The 15,654-nt window shown below is 40.6% G+C and overlaps 2 protein-coding genes across 3 annotated transcripts in view; one reads left to right on the top strand and one right to left on the bottom strand.

The window, feature by feature from the left end:
• The window catches only part of DOCK4 (dedicator of cytokinesis 4), a 405,833-nt gene extending 398,617 nt beyond the window's left edge, over positions 1 to 7,216 (bottom strand). The window contains exon 1 of the mRNA XM_031455220.2: positions 6,809 to 7,216. Within this exon, the coding sequence (XP_031311080.1) occupies positions 6,809 to 6,845 (37 nt within the window). The 5' untranslated portion in view covers positions 6,846 to 7,216. The remainder of the gene's footprint in view (positions 1 to 6,808) is intronic.
• Positions 7,217 to 7,389: 173 nt separating this feature from the next.
• The window catches only part of ZNF277 (zinc finger protein 277), a 100,958-nt gene continuing 92,693 nt past the window's right edge, over positions 7,390 to 15,654 (top strand). Inside the window, exon 1 of one of the 2 annotated variants that reach the window (XM_010975554.3) lies at positions 7,390 to 7,534. In XM_010975554.3, coding sequence (XP_010973856.3) covers positions 7,444 to 7,534 — 91 coding nt within the window. In that variant the 5' untranslated portion in view covers positions 7,390 to 7,443. The remainder of the gene's footprint in view (positions 7,535 to 15,654) is intronic. The other variant, XM_031455222.2, reaches the window with a different exon arrangement.

The following is a 15,654-nucleotide window of genomic DNA, read 5'->3' as shown; positions in this document are numbered from 1 at the left end:
TGCAATAATCTCTAATCATTTTGATGCCACCCTCCTCATCCATAAGCAACAATGCATGTGCTTTAAAGTTTACTATTGCTCCTATTTCTGATGTGCAAAGATTAACTACTATATATAAAAATAGATTAAAAAAATTTCTTCTGTATAGCACAGGGAACTATATTCAGTATCTTGTGGTTATCTATAATGAAAAAGAATATGAAAACGGAAGTATGTACATGTATGACTGAAACATGCTGCACACTAGAAATTGACACATTGTAACTGACTATATTTCCATAAAAAAAAGAAAAGATATTGCTCATATTTGCAACCAAAAGGAATTTTTTTAAAAAGAATCTGCTGGTAATCTTCATATTTTAACAATTTTCATCTTTGTTAGAATATGAAGATTATTCTAACATGCATTAATTACACCTTCTCTCTATGGCACACGTTAGCTACATCTTGCCTACAATGCTACACATTTTATATAGTTTCAATTACTGCTTATATTTACTTTATTTTGTCACTGGACACTAGATATTTGGAATATATTTTAGAAATACCATTATTTATGGATTTATCCCATTTCATGACTATATAAATACCCTGCTGTGCTGATAACCAAAAGTGATTAAATTATTCCTGTATTGGAATTTATGTTTTTTCACTGACAACATGGCAAGGAATCTAACTCTGTGCACAAAGCATTTTGTTGCTATTGATTTTTTTTTTACTGTAAACTTTGAGGGGTGCAAGCACTGATTCAAATTCCTAAAATGACTCTTGTATTAGGCAACACAGCAGAGTGCGTAAGACAGCAGCGTCTCTGTAAGATTTTTTGGGTTCCAATCCCAGTTCCACCTTTTCCTGTGTGACCTCAGACAAGTTACTTAATCTCTCTTTGTCTCAGTTTCCTGTAAAATATGAGTGATAACTGAACCTTCCCTCATAGAGCTGTCACGAGGATGAGACAGAAAACATATGACAAGCTCTTAGAACTATGCTTGGCATATATAGCAAGTGCTCCACAAATGCCATTATATATACACATTAGTTTCCAAAAGGATCATGTTAATATTCAGTACCACCAGAAGGGTAATGCACATCAGTTTTACTGCAACTTTGCCACCGAAAGGTAACACTATTTTTGGTGATTCTTATTTACTTAGTAGGTATCCAGTGTATATTTGCACACATTTTTTTTTAAATGCCAGAGAATAAAACAGTTGTTCCTTAAGTAAATTTAAATTGCTTAAATAAAAATAGACTTGGGGAACTTCTTTATTTTTCACTATTATATGTACTCTAGCCAAATAAGCTTATCAGTTCATTTTTTTAAGAAAACAAGTTATTCAAGTTGCCTTGTTTCTTCTAATAATGATCAACAACATATAAAAGGATAGAAAAGAATGGTGGTGGTAACCCTACAATTGGCAAGATAGCTCTTTGGACTCATTGTATTTATTCTCCTGTTACAGTGGCCAGAGATCCCTGTCAAAGGAAATTATATAGAAAAATCTAAAATTGGTCATTAGACAGTTGATCCCAGCCCTTGCCAAAAAGATCCCAGTAGAAAGACACACATAACCTTAAAGGGACAATTTTTACAATGTATGTGATGGCTTTGGCTACTTCTTCCATCTTTAATGAGAAATATTATATAAAAAGACAGACTTTGACTTACATTGAAAGAAAAAAAGTATGATTAAATTCTAGGTCAATACAAACACAAATAGATACTTGTTTTACAACAATAACAATGTCATGAATGAACCTAACTAGAAACCCGACAAGGTCTGAGTTCCTGTCCTTCCTATATCACAAATATGGTATCTGGGGCAGTGCTTTTCAAGCTCCAGTCAGGACCCACTAATGAGTCATTAAATCAAGTTCTTTTTTTTTTAATGAAAAAGAATAGAACATCATAGAAAGTATGAGCAAATATTGTATCACTATATGAGTGGGGAGTGATGCTGGTGGTATCAGGAAATTAAATATATTTCCTATTATGGATGAAAATTAAGCAAGATTAAAAGCCACAGATCTAGAATACAGGCATATATCATTTTATTGCACTTCATAGATGCTGCATTTTTTACAAACTGAAGGTTTGTGGGAACCCTGCATTGTCAGATGATGATTTGCATTTTTTCAAGCAATGAGATATTTTTTAATTAAGGTATGTACATTATTTTTTAAACATAATGCTATTGCACACTTACCAGACTACAGTGTGGTGTAAATGTAACTTTTATATGCTCTAGGAAACAAAAAAGTTCATGCGACTCATTTTCTTGTGATAATTCGCTTTATTGCCACAGTCTGGAACTGAACCTGCACTATCTCCAAGGTATGCCTGTAAGTCACTTAACCTCTATGAAGCTGTTTTCTCATCTCTTACATGGAAATTATCATTCTACTTTAGAGTAGACCCAAATAAAGTAATTTCACAACATTCTTTCAACTATAAAACACTGTATGAATATGCTATGGTTACAGCATTTTGGTTGGGTTTCCTTAGAGTTTAATGTTTCTCTGCCACATATGCTCACGGCATATATCACTGTGCTAGAAACTTGGACATACTGTATCAAAGATAATTCTAAAAGTGTGGTCTCCTAAAAAACGGAGATAGAGACAGGAAAGCCTTAAGTTTCTTGAAATTTTTATAATCTCCTTTGTAGTACTTACCATACAGTCTCTGGGAAAAAAAACCAAGACTAAAGAGGAAAGGCAGCATCTCTGTGTTACTGTGGGACCTTGTGAAAGAATCATCACTTAGGAGAACGACCAAGAGAGGGAAAGGTTTACAGGCTATTCCCACAGGAGGCCAGATCAAGCACCTCAGCCCTTCGAGGTACTTTCCTCCGAGGGATAAATCACTCCTCTTTGTTTCCCATTGAAAGTTTAGAATTCTGTGCCAGGCTCTCGACGCCACAAACAATTCCAGGCGGCACATCATTATTTAGCTAGACATGTCATCTGCACACATCCTGGTACCACAAATAGGAAACATGTTAAGACTGCTAGCTGATAAACTGAGAGCAGCTAAGAGGAAAGGTACACTCCCTCATAACTCTCCCACACAAGCTACCATTAAAGCACACTTCTGCAGGAAAAGACATTCTAAAAACCCTGAGTAAATAAGAGATGGTACTTCTTCCCCTAAAATAGAAGGGGCTTTAAAAGGAACAGAATTCCTACTCACTTGAGTCCAAAAACCACCCCAGAATAAATGGAGGACAGGAAAGTTTGTGAGGACTCAGGGGGACTGGTATTGTAATACTTCATTTTTTCAATGATATTCTTGATCTGATCAGCTTGTTCTGAGTTTCGTTTCTTCTAAGTCTCATGGATTTTTTGCACTGATCAATCCAGCCCATATTCTCCCTCTCAGCTTAATCAGGTTCACATATGTAAAACACCTGGTCAGGTCAAGCGGTCCCATTTGCTGCTAAGACTCACTTGCTCACCTGGGAATAAGGTGTAAACCCCCACTGAGCAAATGAATGTATAAATACATCTGCAATGGTCTTAATTTTGTGACTAAGTCCCACCACTTTGGTGGAGGTGGTGGGGGGCAGGGATGACAGATGAGGACGTGCAGAAGGCAGAGAGTGAACATGAGGAGGGTTGTGAGGGGGCGACCAAGAATGGTTTTAGTCACGGCCCATGGAGTTCCTACTGGAGAGAATCACAGGGATTGAAAAAGTGAGCAACCAGCACCTTGGTTCTGGCAGCTTGCCAGGTAGCTTTTGCTTACCTGGGATCTCAGCTGAAAACTATATGGGATGTGTCACAGCAAAAGTGCCTTTCTCATAACAATCTCTGCACAATGGAAATGTTTCTCTAACCAAAGGACACATTTGTTTGGAAGAGCTCAACAGAATTTGTAGTGAGAAGGACCTTGGGTATCATTCAACCCTGATGCTGAGACCCTGAAAGGTTAAGTGACTTCTCTAAGGTCATGCAGCTGGCAGCACTGTCTAGACTAGGAATCAGAGCCAAACAGAATCTCCCAAGAGATTTTGTTTAAAATATGCCTATCACTGTGCCTACTAACATGTTTTTAAAGAGATAAAGTTCCCTATCAGGACCTAGCTTTATCACTATACCAATCTAATTCCCTAAAACACTTAGGCGTAGGAGTAAATAGACTTTTTTTTAAGACCATTCCTCAATTAAATGGAGGAGACAGTGCCCACACATCAGGTTTGAGAAGGAATTTCTCTCTGATACACCTTACTGCAGGTATGAAAATCAAGTAATTTTATCCATGTTTACAGTATGTTGCTTGATACGGAAACACTAATATATAAAGACGTAATTTTCTTAGACAAAATTGATGACAGGTAAAAAGTATCATATTAGAAACATACAATTTCCACCAAGGAAACTTCAGGTATTCAAAGTTACAAAGTTCATTTATTTCAAAGAATGAGGAAACCGCATTACTACTACACCTGATTTGTGATCATAAAATACCTTTTCCTTAGTATTTATAAAGAACTAGACAAGAAAAGCACATCCACCAACCAAGTTTAAAAAAAAAAGATAACAACTTCCAGCACAGGCAGCTACAAATAGTGCTCTTCATGGTGAGAAATAAAGTCCACACATAAGCATCCTTGCAAAATTTTCACCACAAACACATACACACACACCTAACAGATGGATTCTAAAAAACTGCTAAGCATTCCCTAAGCCAAATGCTCAAAATTAATAATAAAAGATGATAAACATTCCTGTAAATGTGTGATATTGTATAAATGAGGACAACAGACCCCTCTCTGCTCTCACCTCACTCAGCCTCCTTTTTCCAAATGTCTGCTCACCCTTTCACCTCCCCTGACTCTGCAACCAAATCACAACCACCCAAAGGCGAGGTGCCTGTTGCAGCCCAAAACACTTGACTGATAACATCCGGTTTGCCATTCCAGGAAATCCCACAGTGTGTTTTAAGCCTCTGCCCACAGCTTGCAAAGAAAGGTGAGAGAAGAACTACTCGATACCAGCACCCCAGCTGTGACCTGGCACATAAAGAAACCAAGAAAATAAATCCCATCCATAATCTGTATAATTTAACACTTGGAAGGAAGCAACATCTGGGATCAACTCCAAGCGGGACAGTGTTGCTGGATGTGTCTGTGCTTCTTGCACTGAGTGATAAACCCGGAGACAAGGGGACGCTCCGGTTCCTCACCAGTTCAGCAAATGTCAGTTCAGCAAAGGCAATGTCTTTTCCTAGCAAGGGTTAATCTACCCTAAAAAGGGGGGCAAGTGAAGAGAAGGAAACATCCACTCTTTGCCAGTAGAGTGCCTGGTAAAGGCTCCCCTTACACTTGGAAGAGAAGGAAAGCTGGAACCTTTTCCCAAAGGTGGGTCCAGGACAAACTATTGTCTTGCTAACAAGTCAAAATCCAGAATGAAAGCGAGTAAAATATAGGGGAACGACTGTTTAATCATACAGTCCTTTCGGTGGACTCAAAGTCGTATCCCCAGGCGAAGTTGGAAAAAAAATCTTCTATGACTATTGACTCCCTGGAAAGCTTTCCAGATTTCTTAAATTACAAGAAAATGAATTTAGAACAAAAACAGATACCTACATATCACCTAAATCACTAGATCTATACCCCAAATTGGGGGAAAAAATAAAAAACACCAATCAGCAGGAAGGGAATTATAGGAAACAAAGATTGTTAGGAAAATCCATAATGCTCTCTCTCTCTTAAATCTTCTGAGAGGTTATAATTGCATTTGGCTGCTGCAGGCTTGTCAGAGAGCCTGGCTTGTTAATAATCATAACCCTAAAAGGAGTAACTGTCAAGGGGCGACCCAGCTGAAATCAAATAACAAAAAAAGGGAACTGTAATCGGCCTGAAATGGGAGGAGGGAAAGGAAGGGAGACTCCTGTATTCATCAGTCAACATTAATGTCCTTTGTTGTTCACCTTTGCACAGAACAACAAGCGCTACCCTGCTCCTTTTCCTCCTAATACCAGTGTCAGGGTAGCCCTTTCCTAAAAGCCTCGAAGACCCAAGCTTTCCGATTCCCCCTCCCTATTATCACTCCACAGCTGGCTTCCACCAAGCCCCCCACCCCCACCCCGCTCACTCCGGGCAGAGAGGGTAGTCAGAAGTAAAAACATTGCTGAAATACCCGTTACCCTCCAAAGACCAAAGCGGCGCAGATGTTGACATTTACCAATCCCCCCGCCCCTCAACACACACCCTAACCCGGGATGGGAGGGACGGAGGGAGAGGGGAGGCTCAGGCCGGACTCTGTCAGAGCGGCTTTTTAGAGGACGGTGCCACATTCCGCACTCCGGGAATGCTGAAGGGAAACAGAGGGAAGGTTTTGCGCCTCCCTTCTGTTTTGGGGATGTTCTCTCTGCGCGGTTCTTGTTTTCACCCACTCTACCCTTGGGAAATCGTCGCAGCCCTTGCCGTCTTTGGGGAACCAGGATAAGGAGGGAGAGGAACGCCGTTCACTCTCCACTTCCAACTTGACACACACACACGCCCGGTCGCCACTCCAAACTCCGCAGGCAGAGCCCGCAGCGGGTGGGCTGGCTGCGCGCTCCCTCAAGCGGTCCCTGCGCTCCGGGAGCCGGTGCCGGGAGCGCCGGTCCGCCGTGGAGGGGCAAGACCCCGGCGCGCGCTCCTCTGCCCGGCGCTCACTGGGCAAAGCCCCGAACCCGCAGCGCGATGCCAGATTAGGCATTTCCAGCCGGGTGGAGCGTGAGGGGCGCGGGGGGCAAGGACGCCAAATACGCACCCGCTCGGGCCAGAGAGGAATAAAAGTTCGCCCCGCGGAGACTCACCCACGCCGTATTTCTCGTGCTCCGTAGGTATCCACATGGCTAAAGAGGGGTCCGGGGTCTTCGGGCTTTGTAATCCCTGCTCCCCTTCTCCAGCTCACAACAATGCACAGCTCCCGAATAGCGGCTGCAGCGCTGGAGCCCGGCGGCTTCGCGCGGGCTGAGGGCTCTGGGTAGGGTCTGTGCTGGAGGCTCCCGAGCCCGGCGTTGACACCGCTTGGCCGAGGCTGCGCCGCCCGCCGCTCTCCCGGAGGCGGCTGCTCACAGTCCTCCGACGCGCTCCAGAGAACCCGGCGGCGCAGTCATTGTTCTGATTCACTGAACTAAGCGAACACGCCGGGGCACTCTCGGGCGCACCCCCCCGCCCGCCAGCGTCTCTTCCAGCCCTCCCAGCCCAGCGCCCCACGCAGCACGCTGGGAATTGTAGTTCCAGGCCTTTCCATCCCGGAAGGGGGAGTGGCATTAATGGCTGGGGGCGGGGTTACATTCCTCTCACCGCGTCCTATTGGCCCAGAATATGTCAGCGCGGCGTGGGCGTGAAGGAAACGCCGCAGGGATGAGGAGTTCGCTCGCAGTCGCGTTTCCATTGGTTCCGCGCCTGGACGCGGCCCTCCCCTTTTTTTTTCCTCGGCGGCGTAATGGCTGCTCCCAAGACCCAGGGGACTGCTACCCAAGGGGAGGAGGACGGTGCTGACAACCGTGGCGGAGCCGGTGGTGTCAGTTATGAGGGTGAGTACGGGGCCTCTGAATGGTTTATCTTCCTTTTTCTCCAACCTGAAGGGCAGCTGACTGCTGGGCGGACCCCAGCTCTAAGGCCACCTGGGCGCGAGGCTGCCACGCGCGGGGCCCAGCGGGACGGGGTGGGGTCTTGCTTGATGGGGAATGTCTGAGAGAGAAGAGAAAATGGGATGGAATGACCTTCTCCGCAGCCAGGGCACTTCCCTGGGCGTTTGTTCTACGTTTGAAGCTCTCACCTTTGCGCTTGCTGCCAAGTAGATGTGGGTCAAGTCAGGTTTGCGCGAGTGTGACTGTAACTCTGGATTAGCAGCTCTTTTTCCTTGCCCCCACCTCGATTTTGTTGGTTTGCCCTCTGAAGATTTGTTTTATTTGGGTTCGGGCGGATTTCCAGTTGTAGACTGGTCATTGCTCTCCGCTCAACAGATTTTCCCAATTGCTGCCTGGAGCGGTCTCCGAAGGGAAAGTGCGTGGCTCTCAAAGCTTCACCTGTCGCTCGTTGTCTGCCCGGGGCGTTCCCCAGGATTGAATGTGGAGCTGGGTCCTTAGATCAAGAGAAAAAGAAATGGTACTTTGCACTCTTGTCTTCAGAGAAAATCATCACAGCTGCTTTGGCTTTCACCTGACTTTCATGTTGTCCTCTGATCTGGTATAGAGAGCCAAAACCAAACTTTGAAAGCTGTATGGGGGTTGTCTTTAGAATTCCTGGCCCCATTCTTTTACCTTTAGCCTATTTATCCCCACTTCACGCCCTGTTTTTTGATTTGGTATGTAATTTGACACAGCTAGTTGTCTTTTTCTAATGGACATGGTTTGGGACTTAAATCTGGTTTTCTGTCCATGTGGGTTTTTTTTTTTCTTTGTTTTTGCTTTCACAGTTAAATTGACGTTTAGTCTTAAATTTTTGTCTCAGCACAGAGATAGTTCTGTTTCTTCCCACCTCTCATCAGTGGAACCCCCTAGGTCTGAAATTATTTCACTACCTCTACCAAAGAAATCTTTGGTAAACTTAATACTTAAATATTGAATTGTATCCACACCCTAAACAGTTCGTTTTGGGGTTGGCCATGTAGTCACCTCTGATCTGATAGTAACATACTATTCAGATTCTCAAGTTTCCAGGGGGATACCTGTTTTACATTTGAAGATGGAATCTTTGGTGAATTTATCTCACTCATAAAATAGAAAATTGGGTATGCCTTTTAAAAACATTGTAGAACTTTTGAATATCATCAGTTACTATAAAGTTATAAGTTTTCATTATAAAAATTTCAAACCATTCAGAGATGTTAAAAGTCAAATTCCTCCCCACAGTCCCACTCCCAAAGGCACCAACTCTTAGGGGTTTAATGTGTGTTCTTTCTGATACATTTCTATATGACACACATCTGTATGGTTTTAATTATTTTTTTAATAAAAAGGGATCATTCTACGTTTACTTAAAGATCTGCCACCTTCTTTTTCCCTATGATCTATTGTAGACACTTCCATATCAGTACACTTTTTGATTCATTCATTTTAAGGACTGCAACTATCGTGTTTCATAATATGGACGTGCCGTACTTTAACCATTCCTTTGCTAATGAACCTATAGTGCGGCTTTAGTTTTTCAATAATGTAGTGGACAGCCATATATATATGTATATCCTTGTCCAATGGTGTGTACTTCTTGAGAAATTAGGTCAGAGGTTACACACCTTTAAAACTGTGATAGATGTTAGATTTGCCTCTTAACAGGTATGTGTAGACATTCCTTCTAGTCATAATGAGTGTCCTTTTCTCTGTATCCTCACCAAACAGTGATGAGCATCATGAATCCAGAATCAATGTTTCTATGACTGTTAGATTGAATTGAGTAACTGATAGCATATTTTTAGGTTCCAGTTTGTTTTCAACAAAAGTATTGAGCACCAGTGAATGTACTGTATCTGCAACAGGAAAAAAATTCCTCACCCTGGTTCAGAACTGCCCAGCATTTTCACTAATTTATAGCAGTCAGTGGGAGAGCTTAATAGTCAATTTTTACAGAATTGTTATAAGGTAAAGTTGTAATTAAAAATTCCCCTTAATAACCTATGTATCATTCTGTGACTTTACCCAAATTCTTCAAAGCCTACAAGGCATGATACAAATTTTGGGTGGAAATGATGATGTTAAAAGTATGCATATTCATATTTCTTTTTATGCAGCCACTTCAGTTATCAAGTGTGTCTTACCCTGTAAAATCATTAATTTCTTGAAAATTGCCTCTTTAAGAGGTTTCCCTGTAGTTCTATTTAAAATGTCAAAGTGTGTGTTTAATATTTGGGGGCAGAAGGGACTATGGAGTCTTTTTTAGAAATCCTTGCGGTTCTACAAGATTTCTGCTAGAATGAGTCACTGGGTGGTGTGCAGGCAGGTACAGGACTTCCCTGAGATCCGTCTGCCAGACTTCCCGAGGCTCCATCTCTGTCCAGGGAAGTCCCTGGTCTTGCACCACACTGCTTTCCAAACATTTGAACAGAGACTAGCATTTCATATTGTCCCCTCAAATTAAGAACAGATAATAAGTAGACTCAACACTTCTCTCACTTGGGGATGTTACTGGGGAGATTTTTCTGATGGAAGTGATTTCTTCTGACAGTGTTAAACTATGCTTCTATATCCTAATATCTTGACAGAGTCAACTTTTTTCCCTAAGAATGCATACCCAGTAGATGATGGTCATAGTCATGCTTCTTTGGATTTATAATGCTTTCCCTCTGGAGACCTTATAACTCCTTTGTGATGTCTCTAGAAGAAATGGAGGTAGCAGGTGGTGTCAACTCCTCATTCTTGTATTTCCTATTTTGATAAATGGCATCCAGCCTTAGCTAGAAACCTAGGAAGCACCCTTGATTCCTATCTTGCCCTCAAGTCCTGAATCTGATCTGTTACCACGTCTTATTTTCTTGTGCCTGAAGGAATCTTTTGAACATGTTCCTTCTCTTCATCTCTTAGAATAGCCATTGTTCTGTTTCTGACTCTCACTATCACTGCTGAATTATCTATGCCCCCACTCTCCAAACTGTGTTCTTGGGGACCAAAACCTTGTCATTTGGTTTTGTTTGCTTAACCCTGTTCTTCGCATCTTGCAGTGTTTAATAAATATTTGACCGGAATTGATTGTAGCCTGGATGATTGCAAAACCTTCATGTTGATCTCACTGACTCTTGATTTTCCCTTTCTTAATCCACGTTCCAAAACGCAACTGTATTCATGGGTCTTCACTTCAGATCTTCAGTGTAACTCTAATGCATGGCATTTAAGGTTCTAATCTCCTTTTCCAGTCTCATCTTCAGTCACCCTGCTTCCTTTCCCAAATCTCCATTATGACACTCACCATATCAGACTGTAGTTATTTATTGGCAGTTTTGTCTACACCCGTAGACTGTGAACTTCTGGAGGTCAGCAGTTGTCTTATATTATTTTTGTTATACATCCAGTGCTGATCAGAGCTGTGTGTAGTAAGCACTCTAACAATGTGATAGATTGTTTGAAATTTATCCAAAATACTTGGAATGACTGCTGTTTTAAACAGCAGAATTGAAGTAGAATAAAAAACTGAGTAGATATTGTATGCTTGTGAAAGTTATACATACCAGCTGGAAAATGAAGAATATCATCATGAAGGTGGTCAGAGGTAATCATAGCATTTTAGCATGATTTTTCATTCTTTAAGTCAAGTATTAATGTTTAGATAATGACAAAAATTTTAAAAGAATACTTCAGATCTGTCCTTTATAATCTTGAACCTGTAACTGAGTGAACTGCTACACAGACCTTGAAATCTGTCTTCCATCATCTATATGGCTCTTATCCAGTTTTCCACAGGTTGTTATCTTACTCCCAGCATTATTGCTTGAGTCCAGTCTCATATATTTGACAGGACAGTGGAAAGAGGACTAGACCCTATCTTGGAAAAACTATTTAAATTTCAATTCTGACACTGTAGCTGTGTAACATAGATTTATTTTATATCTGCTATGTTTATGAAAATACAGATATACCTACCTTGCTGTTACTGTGATCATTTCATTGAATTATATATTTATGAAAGCCCGACATATTTCCTTTTGTAAAGTTGGAACTCAGTAAATATCAGTTGCTTTTGATGTAAAGTTATGCCTAATTGAACTATAAAACTGCCTTCTCTGTGATTTCACTTAGGAAGCAATCTAAATTGTAGTGCAACCGAGGGGAGGCTTAAGAATGTGGTGGTAATAACTGCTTAGGCTGCCCAGGCATTCCTAGGGGTTGTCAGGGTGTCTCTCGGTGCTCTGTACTGGTATTGCAACTATGTGCTCTGGAGGCCCTTTATATTATCTTTTATACCCTTTCTCACCCCTACCCAGTGCTGCCCCCTCATATCCAGCTCTTCACACATACACCCACATTCAGAGTCAACAAGAAGCTCAGATAATCTTACATACCATCCTGGTATGTAAGGTAAAAGCCAGAGGATGTCATGGAAGAAAAAGAATTATAGAAACCTAGTCTTGCAGGTTTGGTGTAAAGCTCTGAAGGGGACTTCTTTAGAACATCCTTTTGTTTTCCTTTGAAAAATACATGGGACCCAGCTTTCAGGATATTAAGAAGAGACATTGCAATAATATAGTACTGATGGTAGCTAACATTTGTTGAGCAGTAGCTATGCCAAGCACTGTTACAAATGCTTTTACAGATCTTATTTCATTTTGTCTCACGATATCCCTGAGATAAATATTCATATCATCCCCTTTTTATTTACAAGTAAAGGAAACTGGTGCAAAGAGCAGGTTGCACAAGGTCACACTGTAACTGAAAGAGAACTTTTATCATATTTTCTATTATAAAGATGTCTCATAGTAACTAAATTCCATTTGATGAGGTCTGAAACAGACTTTCCTTAAACATAAATTTATTCTAAAGCTAATGTTACTATAGAAAGGCAATATGGTATGAGAAAAGAGTATGGGTACATTTTGAGGTCCAGCCAGCTTAGGATCAAATCCTGGGTATTTAACAGCCACAGACAAATTAAGCAACCTCTGAATCTTGGTTCCTCATCTGTGAAATGGGTAATTATCATATCTGTCTTGCTAGAATGTTGAAATGATTAGTGGGATAATAGATATAGTACCTGGTCTTCAGTAAATGGTGACTTTTATTTCAGTCATAAGTATAGACACATCTTGGCATATGTACCAGAGGTGGTACACATGATGATTTTGAGTGCTACAACCTTAATGTGTCTTTTCCATTTTATGACCAGGTTTCTGTTAAGGTATTTGATAGGTACTTACTTGTATCAGACACTGAATTTATGTACATTTCTCATTGTATTGACATAGACTTTCTGTTCATGCAAAAGAATGGCTCCGTCCTCCACAACACACACTCTTACACGTCCTATCTTGAAAAACTGAAGATGGTATTGACCAGATTCATGTAATAAAAATTATACTTTCTCCTAGACATAAATCCATGCGTATATAGAAACTAGAAGTGTATGTAAACTGCCCTTCCAGCTGTTGAATCTTTAAATGCTTCTGTTAGCTGTTCTTGGAGAACTTTCCCACAGAGTAAAGGTTCAGTTTTGCTGTGATTTATTTAATAAACTTATCAGACTCTGAATAGATTGGCATTTCACTGACAGTACCTTGAAGAATTTTCATCTCTTGCTGAAACAAGTGTGTTCTACTGATTTCATTGACCCAGAGGTGTGCAGGGCAACTTTTTCCAGAAGTGGTGATGGATTTGACTGATCAGTCTTCTGCCTTTCTTTACATCTCAGTCAGTGCTCTTTGTGACCAGTGTCATTTATTTATAAGATAGTCTACTGGGGTTGGGTGCTATCTTTAGCAGTAGGAACCAAGTAAAGTTTCTAAAATTAAACAGGACTTAAACCTTTACTTCATTGAGGGTCATGGGAGAGGTTAAGGTGTATCAACAGTTGAGAAGTGGTAGAATGTTTTAAGTGACGAAAGCTAGTGTGGGATACTTTGGGGCTTTCTTTATGTGTAGTATATTTAAATTAATCAATACATTAAGTAAAAAAGTGTAGAAGGAAAACCTGGTTTAAGAGTCAGAAATCTGGATTCTGATCCTGAATTTGCTACTTTGTAGCAGTATGAATTTAGAGAAAATCATTTAACCCCTCTGAGCCTCAATCTCATCATAAAAATGTTGCAGGTAAGTAAGTACCTTGCTGATATTATTGGGAGGTTGAGTGAGGCAGTGCACGTGAAAACACTGTAAACTTTGATACACTGTGAAAGGGTAGGGAATGAATGATGCCGATGAAGGCCTATCATGAGTGGCAGTGCTGGGTCTTTGGAATTGGACAAACTGGATTCCAAAGGAGCTGTCAGTTAAAACCTGTGTGACCTTGAGAAGTCATGTGATCTCACTGTTTTCATGACAACTGCTGTTGCTACTACAATGATCTGAAGATAAGACTTTAAATTTGATTACAGACTAATTAACATTAGAGTTTGGATCAAGACGTATTCCTGATTTTATAATATGTAAACCCTTTAAGGACAGAGACTGTCACATATAGCTTTGGATTACCTCATTTGATGTTGGTTGAGTGGTGACTGTGGATTGTCTTCATATCGGGTGCTATGTGGGGTACAAATGAAGAAGAACCCCTGGCCTTATCCTTGGGGACATTTCAGTGTAATTGGTGGGGCTCCGTATTCATATTTTACCAGAGCTAATTGGAGAGTCCTTTCTGTTTCCATATTACATTCTGGGAAGAAGTGGATACATTTGAATCTGCAATTTGTATTCATTTGCTGAGGAGCTGAGCAGAGTAATGCTTCAAAAGAAAGGAAATGCATACTCCCTCTCCTGGTTTCCCTAACACTGTCCTTATTTTGTGTTTTTTCTTAACTGAAAGATGAACCATCCCCCAAGTAATTACAGAGGCCCTGCCTTTAATTTCTTTTTAGTGTTTTTACCCAAAAACTAAAGAAAGACTTAAGAATTGTAATTGTGGTTATTTATTTAACACAATCTTCTGTTATGTAACAAGCTGCTATTCACCAGTAATAGCCAATTAGAAAAGAAAATATCTTGTACCACAAATTGTAATTACCATTATAAAGCAATTAATAGGAGGAACTGTTGCTGAACAGTAACATAACATCAATCAAGCTATCTTTGCTAAAGCACCATACAACTAATTTTCACAGATGGAGGAAGGGAGAGGAAGGTAAAAAAGTCTGAAAGCTTATTGAAATTTCTTACAGACTAGTTGATGAATGACTTTAGAAAGCATTGTAAATATGCACGCACATGAAAGAAAGTAATACTGATAATCTACTGGGACTTTGGGTTATTATTCTAGCATCAATGATCATAGACTATACTGCGTAGTGGAAAGCCCACTGGACAAGGAGTCAGAAGACCTGGGTTTTAATCCCACTTCTGCTTCTGACTGGCTCTGATTTTAAACAAGTTTGCACTCCTGGTTGAGATTTCCTGGTTTGTAAGTGAGAGAATGTGTTTGTATTAGCATCCTTTCAGCTGATCTTCCAAATATCAATAAAGGCAAGAGAAGAGAGGCCTTACAGCTAGGGGACCCAGTTATCCATATCCTAGAGTCTGTGTAAAAAGAAAAAAATGTACCTGGATTTTCCCTTAAGAATTACACATTAGTTGCACATGTGAATGTCATTAATTGGGTGTATAGAGTTGGAAAATCCGTGGAGAACCACTGGTGATAGATAACTTCTAGGGTCTCTGAATCCAAGAGATTATGGATAGATCATTAGGATACATCCCATCTCACCCCATCCCCTCTCCTTACCATGTTTTAATAAATGATGCAAGTCTGGAAGAGCTTTGATAGAACTGAGAATTCGTTCATTCAAAAATTTTTATTAAGCATCTGCTTTGTGTAGGCTTCTGTATTTTAGATGCTGTGGAATACAAAGGTGAAAATAAAATAGCTCTTGCCATCAAGAGTCTTATGACCCAACCAGGAAGATAATAAGTAGAACTTATTAAATAACTGTAGTACAAAGTAGAAAGTATTAAGGACCGTCAGAGTGATCAAAATGGAGTTGAGCAAGAAAGATTGTGCCCAACAGGTAGTACTGGGCCTT

The sequence above is a fragment of the Camelus dromedarius genome, chromosome 7 (genome assembly GCF_036321535.1).
Source record: "Camelus dromedarius isolate mCamDro1 chromosome 7, mCamDro1.pat, whole genome shotgun sequence".
Taxonomy (NCBI): domain Eukaryota; kingdom Metazoa; phylum Chordata; class Mammalia; order Artiodactyla; family Camelidae; genus Camelus; species Camelus dromedarius.
Note: the sequence above shows the minus strand (reverse complement) of the source record. Positions and strands in the feature narration are given on the sequence as shown.